Raw genomic sequence first — 21,637 nt, 5'->3', positions numbered from 1 at the left:
GTGATGGTTGGAGGTTAGTAAGCACTAGACCATTTACCAGGTGCTTTATATGAGATAATGACTATGAAGCATTTGATGTCATGCCTGAAATAGAATCAACAACCCAAGTCAACATTTGTATCATTCATTATTTTAATCTTTACTACAGTCCTACATAATAGAAATCACCTCATGTTACAGATGAAGAAATTGGCGCTTGGAGGATATAAATAATTTGGTCAAGGCCACACTGCCAAAAAGTGGCAGAGCTGGGATTTATAGCCGGTTCTACGCAACTCCCACAGTTCAAGCTCTTAATCACCAAGAACACTGTACATAACCATATCATAAATCTTACAAATGGTCCAACTGGGAATTTTATACCATTGGCTCAAGAATTCCCGCTGCCTATCATAAACATCTGACTCTGTATTTTTACTTTCATTATTTCTTGTTTTTCTCCCCTGTTATCCTCTGTCCTCCCTTCTTTTGTATCTGACTTTCAAAAACCCATCCAAATTTCATGTCTGGAGACAGACAAACTGGATTAACAACCCACCAGTGCCATTTAGTAGGTTGATGATTTAAATGAGAATCAAGTTACTTAAGCTCTCTCCACCTCAATCTTTTAATATCTAAAATGAAATTAATAGTAGAATCTAAATCATTGGGATGCTGGGAGGATTAAATGAGATTATATGTGTAAAGCCACTTAGGGCAATAATTGGCTTAGTATCTCAACTTTTTTTATTGTTATTTTTTCTGGCTTCATCCATCCTTTCCATGAGTATTTCAGTACACTGCAGAGAGAAATATACATTCCCCTGCCAGGGTCACCAGATTAGAGTACTGTTATGTAAACAAGTGGATATCAATCATTCCATCTTCTAGCATTTTGATGTCGTATTAGCAGTGGTGCAGAGCTGGAAGAGAAATCTCCTTCCCATTTCATTTCTAATTCATCAGGCATTAGGACTAGAATAAATGAGCTATACAAACCAAATATTTTCTCTAAATCTATTTCACACAAGAAGTATTTATAATCTCTAAGAATTAAAGTAGTTTAGAATTCAAGAGGAAACAATATATTAACTTCCAGCATTTTAATTTGTTCGAAGTCTTGGGAACAATAGAGATAAACAAAACTGACGTACAAACCAGATCAAATGTTAGTGGGAGTAGTCTGGCTAAGTTTGTAAGAATTGTACTAACATAAGCTTAATTTTTCTTGAGAGTACTCAGTGTCACTCTGGAGGAAAAACAATAATTTTGTTAACAGCTGCTTTATAAAAATTAGAGTTGAAGATAAGAGTGCCCCATATTTAAAAGTTCTTGAAAATGTATTGGAAAAGAGGATTTTATGTGAATATAACTTGACTTCTTTCACTCAGAAGTGCTGACATTTCTTCTTCTCAATTTTCAATAATAGCATTTTAAGTATAATCTTCAAGAAAATATAATATCATAAGCTCCCAGATAAACAAGTAAGACAACTGCAGATAATTTTTGAGGCTCTTTGGGGATAAGAAGGTCAATAGTCTGGGTTTCTCAGTGGGTTAAAGCCTCTGCTTTGGGCTCAGGTCATGATCCCAGAGTCCTGGGATCAAGCCCCACATCAGACTCTCTGCTCAAGGGGGAACCTGCTTCCTCCTCTCTCTCTTCCTGCCTCTCTGCCTACTTGTGATCTCTGTCTGTCAAAGAAATAAATAAAATCTTAAAAAGAAAAAAAAAAAAAGAAGGTCAATAGCAATACAGTCCAATCAACCTAAGTAAACAAAACTGTTACTGAAAACCCACTATTCGTCCCAGTGGTAACTAATACTATGGTTTCAATCACAGGTACTACGCTCATCACCATCCCCAATTTACAGACGAAGAAACCAAGGATTTCAGATGCAAAGTAACATGACAAAAGCACACATCTTCAAAGAAAACAAATTTAGGTCAACCTGACTAAGCCTATGCTAACCCTGTTCTGTAAATTTAAATAAGCTCAGATGGCTAATGGCTATTGGGCAGCACATAAGTAGAGAATGAATGGACTTCCTCAAATGAGTAGAATGTTTCAGGGGTCATAACCTAAAGTAAATAGGCCACATGTTTTTTGGTGGTCCTTAGAGCAAGGGCAACTTACTAGAGAGTGATGTATAAAGTGCAAAGGTTTTGAGACTGGATAGTTCTTTCATTCTTGTTTCTTCTACACTTTTGCAAAAGATGTGTTCCCAGGCATACAACTTTAGAAGTTTGATGCCTTTCAATATTTCATTTGTTTTCTTCAGTCTCTCTGTAGAATAATCCTATAAAACAAAAATTAAAAAACCAATGCACGCTGCATCCAAGTGAATCAAAGGGGTGGAACTCTGTATGTAAGAGACAGGGATGAACCAGATCTTGATTTCTGCCTGGCTCCACCACTGATTGTGACTTTGAGAACCCCTGGGGGTAGGGGCCTGGGTGAGGGTGGGGGAAGGAAAACTCTCTATGCCTCTGCCTCCAACTCTAAAATGAAGAGTTGAATGAAATGGCCTCAAATATCTTTCCACCTAAAAACTCTTATGTTTCTGTTGCTTTGGGTTAAATAAAAGCAGTTTCTTAAAGTATCAGATGATTTCCTTGAATCAGGTCTGCAAATAGTATATATAGACATTTAGGGAAATGACACAGAGACTTCCAGTGGCTCCTCCCAACATCTAACTCATTTTATTCTCTCCTCAGTTGAGAGAAAACAATGAATGTAAGGAAAATTACTTTGCTTCTTATTTGAGAGTGTGACAGTTGTGTATGTTCACAAGGCAGGTGTTCATGTTGTATCTTCATAATACAGTTATTGAAACCAAGGTTTTTACCTTTAACTTCAAGAGATTTCTACATACCTCTTCATAAGCTCTTGTTTAAAGCCTAAACTAGATTTACTCATTACTGAGAGTTTGGATTAACTGTAAAGAAATTTTTTACAAAAGGCACAATTTAGGGGTGCCTGGGTGGCTCAGTGGGTTAAGCCGCTGCCTTCAGCTCAGGTCATGATCTCAGGGTCCTGGGATCGAGTCCCGCATCAGGCTCTCTGCTCAGCAGGGGGCCTGCTTCCCTTCCTCTCTCTCTGCCTGCCTCTCTGCCTACTTGTGATCTCTCTCTGTCAAATAAATAAATAAAATCTTTTAAAAAAAAGGCACAATTTATTCAACTGCTGCAACTTCTACCACCACCAAGTATTAAAATGATCAGTAAGGTACATTATTTCCAATGAACTATCAAAAGGAGCAGGCAAGTGGCCCAGAGGCGATAGGAGGAAGCAAAAGTAGCAAATGGCTTGGTTTTTATTCATCTTCTGGTCTTTACAGGGTCTTAGATGCCTATCAGATGATTGTTGCATGAGTAAATGAATACAGTATGATGAGCTCAATGAAAGACAGATGTTTGAGGATAGTCATGTCTCCACTTTGTGCCTCTCTTCCTCACCTCTCTGTAATCATGCCCTGAAGTAAAGATGGACGGTTAGCTCAGACAGAAACAATGAGTAGCCTCGCTGGGAGCAGCAGAAAAACAAGTGACAGAAACCACCTGCATGACACACAATTTGCTTGTCACAGCAGAAACCAACTTGGGAAACATTTCCATCGGTGGCAGCATCCCTACATTTTATGCCTGATTCACAGACAGACTCTCTCATATTTAATCAAACTTTATTTCTAAACATCCTGTCAACAATTTTATTATTTGCAAATATTTCTTTAAACGAAGCCAATTCTTAGTCCAATAAAATGGTTTTATGACATGCTGAAGCCAGAAAGGGTCAATCATTGGCTTTGCTTGCTTGCCAAGCTGACCATGAACATATTCAGCCAGAACAGCGGCCACTGAAATACTTGAGTGTAACTCCATAGATCATCTCATGGCTTGATTCGACTCGAGGGAAATTTAACTTCAGAAGCAACAAACCTGATGCTTTATTCATTCTTTGAACCATTTATCCCATGTCAACAATTAACATCCAATGGACTCAAAATACACTCAGGTATATTCTCTAGACAGGTGATCTAGAAAAGGACTCATGTCTCATCACCCTATGGCACTTAAAAACATCAGGAATTGTGCCTCTGGTATTTTGAGTCTGAGATGATCAAATCATACATTTCAAATCCACTTTTAAAACAAGTGGGTTTTGTTGTTGTTGTTGATTGTTTCCTTTGCTATGCAGAAGCTTTTTATCAAAGAGGCAACCCACAGAATGGGAGAAGGTATTCACAAATGACACTACAGACAAAGGGCTGATATCCAAGATCTATAAAGAACTCCTCAAACTCAACCCCTAAAAACCGAATGTTGTCAAATATGGGCAGAAGACATAAACAGTCACTTCTCCAAAGAAAACATTCAAATGGCTAACAGACACATGAAAAGATGTTCATCATCATTAGCCATCAGAGAAATTCAAATAAAAAACACAATGAGATACCACCTTATACCAGTTAGAAAGGCCAAAACTAACAAGTCAAGAAACAACAACAACAAGTCAAGTGTTGGAGAGGATGTAGAGAAAGGGGAACCCTCTTACACTGTTGGTGGGAATGCAAGTTAGTGCAGTCACTTTGGAAAACAGTGTGGAGATTCCTCAAGAAATTAAAAATAGAGTTACCTATGACCCCGCAATTGCACTACTGGGTATTTACCCCAAAGATACAGACGTAGTAAAAAGAAGGGCCATCTATACCTCAATGTTTGTAGCAGCAATGGCTACAGTCATCAAACTGTGGAAAGAGCCAAGATGCCCTTCAACAGACAAATGGATAAAGAAGATATGGTCGATATATACCATGGAGTATTATGCCTCCATCAGAAAGGATGAATACCCAACTTTTCTATCAACATGGACAGGATTAGAGGAGATTCTGCTGAGTAAATAAGTCAAGCAGAGAGAGTCAATTATTATATGGTTTCACTTACTTGTGGAGCATAAGAAATAACATGGAGGACATTCAGAGAAGGAAAGGAAAAGTGAATTGGGGGAAATTGGAGGGGGAGATGAACCATGAGAGAATGTGGACTCTGAGAAACAAACTGATTTTGGAGTGAAGCAGATGAGGGGATGTGTGAGACTGGTGGAGGTATTAAGGAAGGCATGTATTACATGGAGCACTAAGTGTGGTACCTAAACAATGAAACTTGGAACACTAAAAAAATAAAATAAAATTTTTAAAAAAGACTCCACCCCCAAACTACTAGAACTCATACAGCAATTCAGCAATGTGACAGGATACAAAGTCAATGTACAGAAATCAGTGGCTTTCTTATACACTAACAATGAAAATACAGAAAGGGAAATTAGAGAATCGATTCCATTTACTATAGCACCAAGAACCATAAGATACCTGGGAATAAACCTAACCAAAGAGGTAAAGGATCTGTACTTGAGGAACTACAGAACACTCATGAAAGAAATTGAAGAAGACACAAAAAGATGGAAGACCATTCCATGCTCTTGGATCGGAAGAATAAACATTGTTAAAATGTCTATACTGCCTAGAGAAATCTATACTTTTAATGCCATTCCGATCAAAATTCCACTGGTATTCTTCAAAGAGCTGGAGCAAATAATCCAAAAATTTGTATGGAATCAGAAGAGACCCTGAATCGCTAAGGAAATGTTGAAAAACAAAAATAAAACTGGGGGCATCACGTTACCTGATTTCAAGCTTTATTACAAAGCTGTGATCACCAAGACAGCATGGTACTGGCATGAAAACAGACGCATAGACCAGTGGAACAGAGCAGAGAGCCCAGATATGGACCCTCAACTCTATGGTCAATTAATCTTTGACAAAACAGGATAAAATATACAGTGGAAAAAAGACAGTCTCTTCAATAAATATTGCTGGGAAAACTGGACAGCTATATGTAGAAGAATGAAACTTGACCATTCTCTTACACCGTACACAAAGATAAACTCAAAATGGATAAAAGACCTCAACGTGAGACAAAATCCATCAGAATCCTAGAGGAGAACATAGGCAGTAACCTCTTTGATATCAGCCACAGCAACTTCTTTCAAGATACGTCTCCAAAGGCAAAGGAAACAAAAGTGAAAATAAACTTTTGGAACTTCATCAAAATCAAAAGCTTTTGCACAGCCAAGGAAACAGTCAACAAAACAAAGAGGCACCCCAAGGAATGGGAGAAGATATTTGCAAATGACAGTACAGACAAAGGTTGATATCCAGGATCTATAATGAACTCCTCAAACTCAACACACACAAAACAGACAATCATATCAAAAAATGGGCAGAAGATATGAACAGACACTTCTCCAATCAAGACATACAAATGGCTATCAGACACATGAAAAAATGTTCATCATCACTAGCCCTCAGGGAGATTCAAATTAAAACCACATTGAGAGGCTGCACCAACTTGCATTCCCACCAACAGTGTAAGAGGGTTCCCCTTTCTCCACATCCTCTCCAACACATGTTGTCTCCTGTTTTGTTAATTTTGGCCATTCTAACTTGTGTAAGGTGATATCTCAATGTGGTTTTAATTTGAATCTCCCTGAGGGCTAATGATGATGAGCATTTTTTCATGTGTCTGATAGCCATTTGTATGTCTTGATTGGAGAAGTGTCTGTTCATATCTTCTGCCCATTTTTTGATGTGTTTGTCTGTTTCGTGTGGGTTGAGTTTGAGGAGTTCATTATAGATCCTGGATATCAACCTTTTGTCTGTACTGTCATTTGCAAATATCTTCTCCCATTCCGTGGGTTGCCTCTTTGTTTTTTTGACTGTTTCCTTTGCTGTGCAGAAGCTTTCGATTTTGATGAAGTCCCAAAAGTTTATTTTCGCTTTTGTTTCCTTTGCCTTTGGAGACGTATCTTGAAAGAAGTTGCTGTGGCTGATATCAAAGAGATTACTGCCTATGTTCTCCTCTAAGATTCTGATGGATTCCTGTCTCACGTTGGGTATTTACCCCAAAGATACAGATGTCGTGAAAAGAAGGGCCATCTGTACCCCAATGTTTATAGCAGCAATGGCCACAGTCGCCAAACTATGGAAAGAACCAAGATGCCCTTCAACGGATGAATGGATAAGGAAGATGTGGTCCATATACACTATGGAGTATTATGCCTCCATCAGAAAGGATGAATACCCAACTTTTGTAGCAACATGGACGGGACTGGAAGAGATTATGCTGAGTGAAATAAGTCAAGCAGAGAGAGTCAATTATCATATGGTTTCACTTATTTGTGGAGCATAACAAATAGCATGGAGGACAAGGGGCGTTAGAGAGGAGTAGGGAATTTGGGTAAATTGGAAGGGGAGGTGAACCATGAGAGACTATGGACTCTGAAAAACAGTCTGAGGGGTTTGAAGTGGCGGAGGGGTGGGAGGTTGGGGTACCAGGTGGTGCGTATTATAGAGGGTACGGCTTGCATGGAGCACTGGGTGTGGTGAAAAAATAATGAATAATGTTTTTCTGAAAATAAATAAATTGGAAAAAAAATGAATAAATAAAATCTTAAAAAAAAAAGAAATACTATGAACAATTGTATGTGCATGAATTAGATGACTTGATTGAAATGGGAAGATTCCTAGAAGAACATTAACCACCAAGATTGACTCAAGAAGAAATAGAAAATTTGAATAGAATGGTGAAGAGATGAATTGATAAATAAAAAATACTGACCGTGGGAAAAAAAAAAAAAAAAAACCACATTGAGAGATCACCTTATACCAGTTAGAATGGCCAAAATTAACAAGACAGGAAACAACATGTGTTGGAGGGGATGTGGAGAAAGGGGAACCCTCTTACAGTGTTGGTGGGAATGCAAGTTGGTGCAGCCTCTTTAGAGAACAGTGTGGAGATTTCTCAAGAAATTAAAAATGGAACTTCCCTATGACCCTGCAATTGCACTCCTGGGTATTTACCCCAAAGATACAGATGTAGTGATAAAGTGATAAAGAAGTAGTGAAAAGAAGGGCCATCTGTACCCCAATGTTTATAGCAGCAATGGCCACAGTCGCCAAACTATGGAAAGAACCAAGATGCCCTTCAACGGATGAATGGATAAGGAAGATGTGGTCCATATACACTATGGAGTATTATGCCTCCATCAGAAAGGATGAATACCCAACTTTTGTAGCAACATGGACAGGACTGGAAGAGATTATGCTGAGTGAAATAAGTCAAGCAGAGAGAGTCAATTATCATATGGTTTCACTTATTTGTGGAGCATAACAAATAGCATGGAGGACAAGGGGAGATGGAGAGGAGAAGGGAGTTGTGGTAAATTGGATAGGGAGGTGAATCATGAGAGACTATGGACTCTGAAAAACAATCTGAGGGGTTTGAAGTGGCGGGTGAGAGGTTGGGGTACCAGGTGGTGGGTATTATAGAGGGCATGGATTGCATGGAGCACTGGGTGTGGTGAAAAAATAATGAATACCGTTATGCTGAAAATAAATTAATTAATTAAAATTTAAAAATAAAAAGAGTGACATTACTTCTAGAGCACTGGGTGTTATATGCAACTGATGAATCACTGAAATCTACCTCTGAAACTAATACAGTATGTTAATTAACTGATCTTAAATAAAATAAAATTTTAAAAAATTCTTAAAAACAAATTTTTTTTGCAACACAGAAAATACACATTTGCTGCCTAAGAATTGAAATAAAATGTATCAATTTCCAAATTATTCTGAGTGGCGTATATTCATTTCCCATTATTTTAAAAATAAAACAGCTTAGTAGATTTTTCTTAATCAAGTTTCCAAAAGATGTGAACGTACCAGAGTGCTTTTCTGAGCCTCTGCCAACTTTGTAGCGATGAAGTACTGAATTGGCGCAAGGAGAACAATGACAGCTGCACCAACCAATGCACTCGATCCAAGTAAATTATAGAGCAGAATCACTCCCATTATGATCTAGAAAGGAAGCCATATGGAAAAGGGAAAATGAACCACTGCATGAAAGGAAATATATTTTGGCGAAAATGTACTATTTCTTCATTATTGATTGATTAATAAATACATGTATTTGGAAGTCAACTCAACTAAGAGCAGTTGGGTCTTGCTATGTTTTGTTGGGGGAAAGCTAAGTGGTAGGAATTTTAGTCTGATGATCTGTAAAATGAGTGTCAAACCAAGTTACTGCATGAGGCTGCAGACTGGTCCCCTGATGCTTCTGACCTTCTAAGACAGTCTTCACATTTTTTTCTTGAAAACATTATCACCCACTGTAACTGGCATTCCATATTGTCATGGAGCTCTACTAACTTTTCCAGGTAGGAAGGATGGAAAGCAGGAGGCAGCATCATAACGTAAGTGAGCCCTGGAAGGCTGTTTGCAGGCTAAAGGAATAATCTGAGTTCCTCACAGCCTCAATGACCCCAGAAGCCACTTGATCACAAGAAGGCTAAGCTTCACTAAAACTACCAGAAAGCTAGAGTTGGTGGTGCCCCGTCATACCTCGCTTCCCTTTTTCCCCAAACCCAGGGTCAACCCTCTCTGGTTTGTCATTTTGTTCTTCCTCCTTTAAAAAATAGGATTTGATCCCACAATCCTTCTCCCTACTTTTTTTCCTCCAGTAGCTCAGTTTATCATGGCTGAAAATGTCAACTAATGAACTATATCTGTGTAGTTAAAGCATTAAATCCTTGTGTGTTTGCCAACAGCTTAACAGTGGCCTTCTGGAGACAAGTGCACATATTTACTGCCTAACCAATTGGGCTTTTTAGAGATTCTGGTCAAAATGAAAGTTTCCTTAACGTCACTCATGATGCAGTCTTTCACAGGCAGCCTAGGATTTGGGCTGCTTTTAAATTACATCATGTAGGCAGACACCTACTTGACCTGTATATAAGTACATATTAATAAAAAGAGACTGAGCATATTTTCAATCTTTCATTGTGTCATGCGCTGTGGATGACATGCATTTTTATTTGGCTTGGATTTCCATTTAAAACTGAAAAGGCCAAGAAAATTTTTAAACTACCATATCTGTAATATTGTATGTATTTTAATAAACATGGCACACAGGGACAAAGGTGACAGACTGGTTTGAATAAGTCTACAGTTTAAGCTCTATCTACAGGATGCAAAACTCGAGATAACTAAAAATATTCAGTATCACATGGAAGAAAGAGCTGAAAACATTTCTTTTGCTTTTTTTACTCAATTGGTGGGGAGCAGGGGTGCTGCATCTTTTCTAAAATGCTCTTTTCCATTAAAAAAAAAAAGCTAAATTGCCCTCCAGCTTGTTAGTGTTCCTACCACCTAATAAAGTTTGACATTTTATAAAACATCAGCTATTGAAACTATGGAATGGATTACAGCAGTTGTTCTACTTTAGAAATGCTATGAGAGTCTGTCAAAATGAACAAGGTCAAGCCTTGGCTCTATGAATTTCCTGAATTTGGTCAACAACAGTAACAGCTAACAAATACTGGATGCCCATGAAATGCGAGGCACTATGCTCCATGTGCTACACATATTAACTTAGTCTTGACAATTCCAACAATTCTATGATGCAGATACTATTATCATTCCCATTTTAAAGTTGAGGAGATGAATGTTTTGAGGATTTTAAACACCTGTGCAAACAAGGTAGAGCAGATATTTGAACCTAAGCAGTAGAATTCCACACCCCACTTTCCTAACTTATGTCAGAGTTCTGAATCTCTGCTTTCTTTCTATAAAAAAAGTATAATAACATCAGCCTATTTAAAAAGCTTGCCCTTTACTGAGCTAAGTATCTCCTACTCCTTTTGTTTTGTTATTGATCTACCTGAACAGGCATTGCCCATAGATTGGGACACAGGAACAAGAACCACATAAGTTGATTGGTTTCAATGGCAACCAAGTTATTGATCTGTCCCAGGGTCATCTCACCCATGGATAAATTAGATGTAGACAGCCTAAGGATTTTATTGTATATCATCGCCTGCAAAAAAGAAAAACAAAAAAAGTACTTGAAGCTCTAAACTTAATCAACACTATATTTATTCACTTTTATTAAAAAGATAACATTTTAAATTTTTCTGGAGAAATAGGAGGGGAAAAAACCTAGAATGCCATCTTCTTAAGTCAACCACTCTCTTCATTTTAGCATAGTTACTTTCCGTCCTCAATTACATACAAACTTAATTTTCTGGCAATATAATCAAAATGTATACTCAATTTCAAACATAAGCTCTAGAACAAACTAAGACAGAGATAAAGTTTTCCAAAGGTTTTTCTCTCTTTCTTTCTTTTCTCTTTCTTTCTTCCTTTCAGCAGCCTCCACACTCAGCATGAAGCCCAACCCAGGACTTGAACTCACAACCCTGAGATCAAGAGTCGATGCTTAACCGACTGAGCTACCCAGGTGCCCCCAAATTCTCTTTTTTATTTTTTTCAAATTCTCTTATTATTACAAAACATTTTAAAAATTCTGGAGGTTACTAATTAGCTCTGTTTCTTTTATTAAGCAGCTCCTAGAAACGTAGTATCAGAGTAAAAACAGAATCGTGAAAAACAAAATTACCTCCACTACCCTTCTATCATCGGATGGGTATATGGCATTTTCAAAACACAAAGATCATTCAAAGCTTGTACATACCAGCAGAGCTCCACGGAGGTTAATGCCAGTCTCTATGGTTACATAGTAGGAAGCCTGCAAAAACGTCCTTTGCAGAATAAGGGCCAAGAAAAGAAGAACTGCTAGTACATAAGCATTTTCAAGAAATTCCTTTGATGAAAGCGTTTCTGAAATCTTGTCCCAAAAGAAAAAGACATAAATTAAAACTTCTCTTTTCATATGCCAGGGGTACAGTTCACATCTATCAAATGACACATGATTTTTAAATGTAAAAACTCAATGTCCTTATAACAGCAGTGAAATGAACCACAACAAGGCCATTTTGGCTTTTCTTCATCCTGTCCACAGATACAAATACAAACTAGTTCAACGCATAAAATCCCAAATTGATCATTACAATTGCTGGAAATGCCAGATAGTAGAAAAAAGGTACACATTAATCTTTAAAAACTTGAATATATTTTCTGCAAAGATATATTATTCCATCTTGAGACGTAGTAACTGAAGATTGAAATTAATTTAGACTATAATTTTGAAGTAGAAACCACAAACTGGTAGTTAGTTGGTCAGCAAAACCACTAATACAGAAATACAACTTCTATAGCTTTACTAATTAAAATATTATCAAGATTATCAAAGTTACTAAAATAATTCCGCATAGTTGACTTAATTTAATTTTCATTTATCTTAATTTATATTAACAAAATAAATTATAAACTATAAAATATGTAATGTGGTTATTGACATTGACACTTCCAGGGACAAAACACAACTTATGAATTGAGTAGGACTATGACCAAAGTCATCATAAGGACATACAAAACTGCTTTTTGTTTGTAACAATAGTATGTGGTAACTTATTAGTTAGAAGTGAGGGAAAGGTAACACTCAAATAAGTACATCATGTCAATCTGGGCAATCTTCGTTTTTTATGGTTTAGACCCATTAAATTCTGTTTCTGGTCCCTTCCTCTTCTTTCATGAGGATACACAGAAATGTGTAAGTTCTGTTCCTTCTCAGAAAAATGTGTGGTTAATACATGTAAGGGAGAGAGATGATAGAAAAATTCTATGTGGAATGTATGGAATGTAATCAGGTTTGTAGGGGTAAAACACCACAAAAGTGCATTCAATGGTGAAAATATCTGGTTCACTTTCTTTCTTTCTTTCTTTTTTTTTTTAAACATTTTTTTAAATTTGTTTATTTGACAGACAGAGATCACAAGTAGACAGAGAGGCAGGCAGAGAGAGAGAGAGAGGGAAGCAGGCTCCCTGCTGAGCAGAGAGCCCGATGCGGGACTCGATCCCAGGACCCTGAGACCATGACCTGAGCCGAAGGCAGCGGCTTAACCCACTGAGCCACCCAGGCACCCCTCTGGTTCACTTTCATAATAATTGAGCACCAGTATGTGCAAGTGACTAGGCTACACATTGTGAACATAAATATTAACAGTTCACAGTCCTTCTATTTAAAGAGCTTACCTCCTAGAATGATAAGAATATCCATAAATAGCATGCTTCATTTAAAGAACATTTATAGCAAGTGCCAAGGTGAAAAAAAACTATGTGTTGGATAGTACAAAGAAGAGTCAAATACCAACCAGAACAATCAGAAAAGCTTCACTGAGGAGGTGGCATTTGATGTAGGCTTTGAGAATGCATGAAATTTTAGTAAGTGAAGAAAAAAAGGACAGAAAATTAGGTTGAGGGAATAGAAAAGGAAAATTGATGCATAACTAGACTAGAGTTTCTATCTGTGAACCTAGAGAAATCAACTCTTACCAAGAAATTGGGAAGTTCATGATGAGACTTTCTTAAGAACAGAGAAAAGACTATATATTTATAACAGCAAATATATAGTATTTTATATTGTATGACCCCCCCAAAAGTAGCATGATATCTAATAAAAATATTATAATGTGACTTGTCCCGATCATAATGTGAAACAGGGTGACGGTTTTTATCATATAAGGAAAACGTATATAGTACAAATCACATTGCTAATGTGATTGGTCACAGCCTTCCCTAATGTACTCCTGAATGAAAGTTCTTCAAAGGGTTGCTGAAAAGATCAAAGAAAATAATGAATGTGAAAGTTCTGAGCATGGCTTCTGGCACATAGTAGATACTCATTAAATGTTTATAGGCTCTGAATCTGAGAAATAATTTTGTTGAACAGATCCATTCAATGAATGCATAAACATATAATTTTCTCTACAAGGGAAATTATTGTTTTCTTCCTTTTAAATGCATTCAATTCTCTGTAAATAAGCCTCTTTGAACTGTTCAAATAACTGCATTAATAAAAAGGAACAATTACAATGAAATCTGCCAATAATATGTTTCCTTTCAGAAGCACCACAAACTTACCCCTGTTGTGTTATTTGTCCCATTCTGGGTTTCATTCACACGCTGAACTATTCCAGAAATACAGAGAGGTCCGGCAAAACCCAGTAAATCTGCAAGATAACGGAATGTGCTACTAAGTAGAATGGGTCGCCCAAAAGCTCTGTACATTGCTAGCCATATAGATGGAGTCCGGTTTGGATGATCTGCTACTTTTTTCTGAAAGAAAGGAAAAAAAGCACAGATGAACCAAACCAAAAATTTAGCACAGCAATTAATCTCAGCAACTGTGGCAATTCCTTCTGATATCTCTGATGATATTTTAAGTTTATAAGTAAGTGTTAATGAGTCCCTTTAATACAGTATGCATACTCCATAAACTATTGTATTTTATGCAAACAGTAGCTACTGAACACATTTAATGGGATAGAATGGGGAGTAAATAGGTCAGATTTTCAAAGACTTTGCATTATTTTTAGCTGTCAATGGATAACCCAAAATTCTTAAGGTCAAATTAATTTCAATTCTTTTTTGTTTGGAACACGGGTATCTGTCATGAATATTACCAAATACCATTGTATGGAAAAGAAGATCATAAAGTGTAAAAATGAAGCTTGTTGGAAGACTAGACAAAATTTCTGGAGTTACTCCATCACAAGATATCTATCATAAGCTAAAGATATTTTACTACAAGCTAAACAAAACAGATCATCTCAGCCTCAAATTGTTTCTCTCTCAGGTATTTCTCCATGAATAGTAGTCAGCACTGTTTAAAGTTGTGTTTCCAAGTCATTTGACAAAAAAATGCAAAACTGAAGAATGGCATATATATATTTAAGCCAACACATTATTTCACCCATCTCTAGTGGTTTGTTGAAAGGGTTTTAAGACCTGAACAATCACCACATTAAGTCTTAGAGAGGAAGTGGATAATTTTTTTTTTTAAATTTCATTGTGAGAAGCCAACTCAGTGGAATAGAATTTGATTGTGTTTCATATTCGATTCCCCATTAGATAAATAATTTGATTATTTTTAAAAGTTTATTAATGCAAGATATTAACTCATTAAATTCAAGCTGATGTGTGTTATAAAGAGTACTCAGAACACTTATACCAAAAAAAAAAAAAAGAAAGAAAATTTAAACTATGTGTAGGCTATACTGTTAATCTTTACTTCAGCAAAGGAGTTTTTAAAAAATATTACGCAATACTTTTCCCAGAGGTGAAACCAAAGAGATGACTCAGGTTCATTTGTAGTAGCCATTTCCTGCAATATTAATTTCATAAGACACATTTTTGACATAAAACAGAGCTCATTTTCATCATTTACCATAAATGCTTTGTTGTCTTGATTTATAACAGACAAGAACTGTAACTGATTCACCATACCCTACCCTTTTCAAATGTTGTCATGAAAACTAATTATTTCAATTGCAATAATATTTGTAGATGACTGCCATATAAATTACATCTACCATTGTGGAGAGCACACATGACTATATAAATAATAACAAGACAAATTCAAAATATCCAAAGGCTCATATTTAAGGTTTTTAAGGCAATTTCTCAAAGAAAGTACCAGAAGAAACCAATTTTGACAGACACATAGGATGATACATGGAATAGGTAGGTAACTTTATTTAATTCAATTTCTCAAATCTGAAATACAGGCTCCAAATTTTAGTCAATAATTAATTTAGGGATTTTAGTTTCTTAAATGTGATTATTATATGATTTATTTTTACCTTTATATAAAAAATTATTGACCAGATAGTTGAAAAAACTTAATAACAATTCCATGAATTATTAACATTATATGGTAATAAGGATTAGATATACATGATCTTCGAATTTAATTTTTACTTCCCACTTGGTTCCAGAAAAAAAAAAAATAGTGTTCCCTCTATTCCCTCCTCTATCTCCTCTGCTGGTATATTCTCAGTGGCCCAATTCACATGACTCAAAATTACTGGGAAAGACATAGACAGAAAATCTGACCTTTCTTAACCATTTAAGCTTAGTGACTTTATACTTAGCAGACCCATTTTCTTCTTCTTTCTTTCTTTCTTTAAGGTTTTGTTTGTTTATTTGACAGAAAGACAGAGAGACGGAACACAACTGGGTGAGTGGGAGAGGGAGAAGCAGGCTCCCTGATGTGGGGCTTGGTCTCAGGATCCTGGGATCTGACCTGAGCCAAAAGCAGACGCTTAATGACTGAGCCACCCAGGCGCCCCAACAGAGCAAGTTTCTACAGTTATGGACATGAAAAACAGATATTAAATTACCTTTTGTTCTTCATATGCATCTTTCAGACAAACATAATTTGTTACCGCCCTCATTGCTATTGGTAATTTTCCAATTGCTTTCAGGTCAATAGGTTTTTTATGAGCAGATATGATAAGCGTGTTCATCCACCAGTATGTGGCTTTTGACAACAAATTCACAAATGGTTGAAGAAATCTCACACCCAGATCCTGGAGGTCTTCAGGAGGCTTTACTTTCTGAGGATTCATGAAGAATACATATCTCTGTGGCAAGAAAAATTCCACAGAATAATAATTAACCTAGTTCTTTTTTCCACATATTAAAATAAAATTTTAACCTTTTCTACATTTTCATTTCAGGAGGACAAAAATGTGTATTTTAGTACCTCTTACATTTCTTTGGAAACATTTTTTGAAATAATTTCCCTAAAATGCCAGATTTTATGATTAATGCATTTATGGACAATTCCCAAAAAAAACATACAAACAGATTCTCTCTTTAAAAGATGGTTATTACTAAGAACCAGTCTTTCATGATAGCCTGTGATAGGGTCAACTAAATAAAGATTTTTACATTATTTAGATTTTTTTTAATGTGTTGACACCATTATTGAGTCACACTCTGGTAATACGTGGTTTGGCTGATGTTCACTAACTTCTCCACTATTCCTTACAGCTTGTGACTTGCCATTCAGAGCAAACTCAAAGTGATCTGGTAGAAAATGAATATTGAAAAATCATTCACTATTATGTCACACAATGTAACAGCATTCTGCGATACAAAACACAAAAAGCATGAGTTTTGACTGTGTGACTTTGGATATAGCTAGTTAACTCTGTAGAAGTTTCTTCAGCAGTGAAATGAGCGAACATATTGTCTTCTTTTCATTTTGAAATTTCTAGAAATATAGTAGTTTGCTTATTAATATAAGTGTGCTTGGGACAAATCATGGATGATGGAATTTCCTGATGAAAACAATTTCATCCATAATATGAACTGAGCATAGTGTTTGGCACATAACAATCAACCAATATTTACAAATGAATAAATAGATTCTAGGGTCATACTGAGATTTCTGGAACACTAATGGCCTTAGTGATTAGTTCAACTTTTATACACCAAGAAGATATATATTTCTTCATCCTCTTGAATACTAGTAATTTCTAGCTGACTATAATCTTTAATATTGGGGTCTTGAATTCCAGTAATTAAAAAAAATATGATAAGATACCTACTCTGACCCGAATCACATTGATCTCCACAGCCATGAGGAGTCCATTCAAGATGACCATAATGCCAGTGATGCAGAAACGCAGGTCTGATACTCCCCAACCGGACTGCCAGTACTTAACCAATTTTATGGTTTTTGTAATAAAGGCCATGACCCAATACAGAAATAGGGCTGGAAAAATAAAAAAGAAAAGGAAAAAGATGCAGTCTTTCCCTGATATATTTTTTTAACTTCATTGACATTTCAATATAAATATAATGCTTTTTAATAACAAAGATCATTTAAAATATTTTATTTCCACATAATTTTATTTTTTAAGAAAATAACACGTATGCCTCAAGGCACTTTTAGAGTTTTGAACTGAAGGTGTGGTAATGACTTTAAAAATGCTAGTGCTTCCACTCTGTAGTAGATGGACAGAAGTAAAAAGACACGTAAATAGGAATAATCTACACTCCAGAACTTAAGTGTAGTTCTGTTGACTTTAAAATTAATTCTATCTCCCGGTCTTTTTTTTTAAAGAAGTCCCGATTATACTATATGAAGAATTCACAAGTTGTTATCTCTGTCACCGATCTAATAGGTAAGTGTTTTGCAGTTGCCAGGGGTATGTCTAATGGTATTACCTGGAATTATTATGGAATGCACACTAGCTATATAATGGGGTTTCTGCTTTACAGATCAAAATTCAAGTAGTAAGTTAACTCTTCTCATGCAAATGGCTTAAAACACCACACATCTCCACAAAGTGAAGAGAAGAATGATGATCCTACAGAACAAAGCCAGACTTTCTGCAGCGGGTTGAGAAAGGTGGGGATCTATACCTTCTCCTAACCACAGCCAGCCTTTCATAACAAATATGAGATGGACACAATTTACTAGAAATCAAAGGTCCAGTATATTTCAAACTTTGAATAAGGCTCAGTACAAGTGAATATGGGTTGAGAAAGAAGAAATCTGAAACACACATGAGACAATCCATTGTATAACACTTATCAGAGTTACTGAAATTTAAAAGTGGCCACAATTTCCATAGTGAAAAAGAATGGAAACTTTGGCATATAAGCTCATTATCTATCTTGTACTAGCATAAAATAGAAAATATCAGAATAGATTTGAAGGGGAAAAAGACTACTACATGCTACTACATGCTAACTAAAGAGATTTCGTCTTGGGGCACCTGGGTGGCTTAGTTGGTTCAGCATCCAACTTTGATTTTGTCTCAGGTCATGATCTCATAGTCCTGGGATTGAGGCCCACATTGGGCTCTGTGCTCAGCACAAAGTCTGTTTAGGATTCTCTCTCTCCCTTTCCCTTTGCCCCTCCCCCTGTTCCTGTGCTCTGTCTCTCTCCCTCAAACAAATAAAATCTTTTTAAAAAGAGAGAGATTCATCTTACATATGAAGAAACAGATTGAAAGTAAGTAGAAGTAAAAAATACACAATGAAAACAGTAAACACAAGAAATCCGGAGTGGCTACATAGTTTTAGATAAAGTAGACTTTAAAACAAAGAATACTGTCATCAAAAATACTAATCCAGGGGTGCTTGGGTGGCTCAGTGGGTTAAAGCCTCTGCTTCGGCTCAGGTCATGATCCCAGAGTCCTGGGATCAAGGCCCGCATCAAGCTCTCTGCTCAGCAGGGAGCCTGCTTCCTCCTCTCTTTCTGCCTGCTTCTCTGCCTACTTGTGATCTCTGTTTGTCAAATAAATAAATAAAATCTTAAAAAAAAAAAAAAAACTAATCCAAAGGGATGCACAGACCCTGCTGTTTATAGCAATATTATCTACAATAACCAATTTATAGAAATAGCCCAAGTGTCCATCAGTTGAATGGATAAAGTAAATGTGGTATATACACACAATAGAATATTGCTCAGCCTCAAAAAATGAAATCTTGCTATTTGCAATGACAGGGATGGAGCGAGAGAGTATTATGCTATGCAAAATAGGACAGTCAGAGAAAGACAAATATATGATTTCACTAATATGTGGAATTTAAGAAATAAAACAAATGAGTGAAGAGAGAAGGAAGAGAGAGAGAGAGGCAAACTAAGAAACACACTCTTAACTTAGAGAACAAACTGATGTTTACCAGAGGGAGGTGGGTGGGGGATTAAGGAGTACACTCGCGATGAGCACTGGGTGATATATTAAGTGTTGTATCACTAAATGTTTACCCGAAACTAATATTACACGTATGTTAACTAACTGGAATTTAAATAAAAACTTGAAAAAAAAAGCATTATTAGAAACTTTGAAAACTTCTAATAATGACAAAGGTCAATTTTTTAGAGACACAACCATAAAAAATACAAATTTACTAATACATAAAAAATACTAAATTTAGATTTAGATCTGAATACTATTAACCACTATGAGTTTTGGTAAGTTACAAGTTTCAAGAAGGTAAACTTTGAGACTTCCCATACAGTTCGATATCTAGAAGTCTCCAAATATTTGCGAGTTAAACAACATAGTTCTAACTAACTGCATTTTGAAAAAGAAGTCACTAGGGAAACCAGAAAGTATTCAAACTAAATTATAATAAAAATAGTACATATTAAAAATTTAAGGCTTGCAACTAAAACAATACTTTAAGAAAAATTTATGGCTTTAAATATTTATTTTAGAAAAAAAGGCAGATCCAAAATCAATGATTTAATTTTCTATCTTAAAAACTAGGGAAAGAACAATGATGAACAAAATAAATAAAAGGATGAAAATGATAGAGATAAGAGTAGAAAGTGATGAAATAGAAAAAGAATAATTGAGAAAATTAGCCAACAAAATTGATTTTTTTAAAAAGATCAAGAAAATTGCTAAGTCCCCAGCTAAACTAATGAAGAAAAGAAGGAAATCATAAATTACCAGTATTAGGAATGAAACAATAACTATCCCTACATATTTTACATACTTAAGAAAGATAATTGGGGACTATGTTGAACTTTATAACAATAAATAAAATACTTAGATGAAAGGGAAAATTTCTTGAAACTTGTAACTTCCCAAAATGGACAAAACAAGAAATACTCTGAAGGGGAAAATAAAAAACCAAAACCAGCTCTGAAGAGTCCATGTCTAATAGAGAAATAAGTTTACATTTAAAATCCTTACTTTGTTAAAAGGCCCAAATGATTTCACTGATGAATGAATTTCATTCAATGTTTAGGGAAGAAATAAAATTAATTGTACGCAATGTTTTTCAGAAAATAGAGAAGTGGAGAACATTTTACAATTCATTTTAAGAAGCAAATATAACCCAGCATAGGAAAACCTGGCAAAGATATTACAAGAAAATAACAAACCCAATATTCTTCACAACATAGATCTAAAAAGCCTTGGAAAACAAAATCTAAGAATATATAGCATGGATAATATATCATGACCATGTGTAACATAGCCCGGGAATTCATGGTTGCTTTATCATTTGAAAAGTCAACTAATTTAGCACATTAAAGGAACTATAATTGTCCCAATGGATGCAAAAAAAAAAAATCCTTAATAGAATTCAACAACAATTCATCATTAAAAAACAAAAAACAAAAACAACTCCAAGAAAGCTTTGAATAGAGGAAGATTTATTCATCTGATAAAGGTCTTCTATGAAAAACCTGTAATTAGCTTTATAATTAATTATGCAATATTGACCATGTTTCCCCTAAAATCAGGCATTAGACAAAGATTTCACACTCCCCGTGTCTATTCTGCATTATATTGGAAGTCCTGGTTATTTCAATATGGTGAAAAAAAGCATAAAGTTTAAAAAGAAATAAATATAACTCTTCTATTTTCAGATGGTATGTTTGCGTATCTAGATAATCCCAAGAAACTTACAAAGCAATAATTAGAAGTAATGAGTAAATTTTCAAGGTTTCAAAATATAAGGTCAATATATAAAATCAGCTGTATTTTATATATATGACAGAAGCAACTAGAATACAGCATTTAAAATACAAGTTTATTCATAACAGCAGTGGGAAAACAAAAAAACTAGTAATTTAACAAGACATGGAAGACCTCTACCCTGAAAATATAACGCATTGCTAAGGGAAATGAGAGAAGACCTAAATAAATGAAGAACAAATGGATTGTGGAATTCAATATTGCTAAGATGTCAACTCTCCTCCAAATTGTTCTAAACACTCAGTGCAATCTCTATCATAATCCTACTGAGATTTTTTTTTTTTTGGTAGAAATTGACAACCTGACTCTAACTACATATGACAATATAAACGAACTAGAATATCC

General features: G+C 35.6%; 1 protein-coding gene across 5 annotated transcripts in view; it reads right to left on the bottom strand.

The window, feature by feature from the left end:
• ABCC9 (ATP binding cassette subfamily C member 9) overlaps nt 1-21,637 on the bottom strand; it is a 138,107-nt gene that overhangs the window by 98,579 nt on the left and 17,891 nt on the right. For all 5 annotated transcript variants that reach the window (XM_044227600.1, XM_044227602.1, XM_044227599.1 and 2 more), the window contains exons 6-12: nt 17,393-17,559; nt 16,178-16,420; nt 13,917-14,111; nt 11,569-11,721; nt 10,756-10,911; nt 8,760-8,894; nt 2,114-2,276 (exon numbers count right to left, since the gene is read on the bottom strand). In XM_044227600.1, coding sequence (XP_044083535.1) covers nt 2,114-2,276; nt 8,760-8,894; nt 10,756-10,911; nt 11,569-11,721; nt 13,917-14,111; nt 16,178-16,420; nt 17,393-17,559 — 1,212 coding nt within the window. The remainder of the gene's footprint in view (nt 1-2,113; nt 2,277-8,759; nt 8,895-10,755; nt 10,912-11,568; nt 11,722-13,916; nt 14,112-16,177; nt 16,421-17,392; nt 17,560-21,637) is intronic.

The sequence above is a fragment of the Neovison vison genome, chromosome 12 (genome assembly GCF_020171115.1).
Source record: "Neovison vison isolate M4711 chromosome 12, ASM_NN_V1, whole genome shotgun sequence".
In the NCBI taxonomy this organism is placed as follows: Eukaryota; Metazoa; Chordata; class Mammalia; order Carnivora; family Mustelidae; genus Neogale; species Neogale vison.
This window is presented reverse-complemented; position numbering and strand designations above follow the sequence as displayed.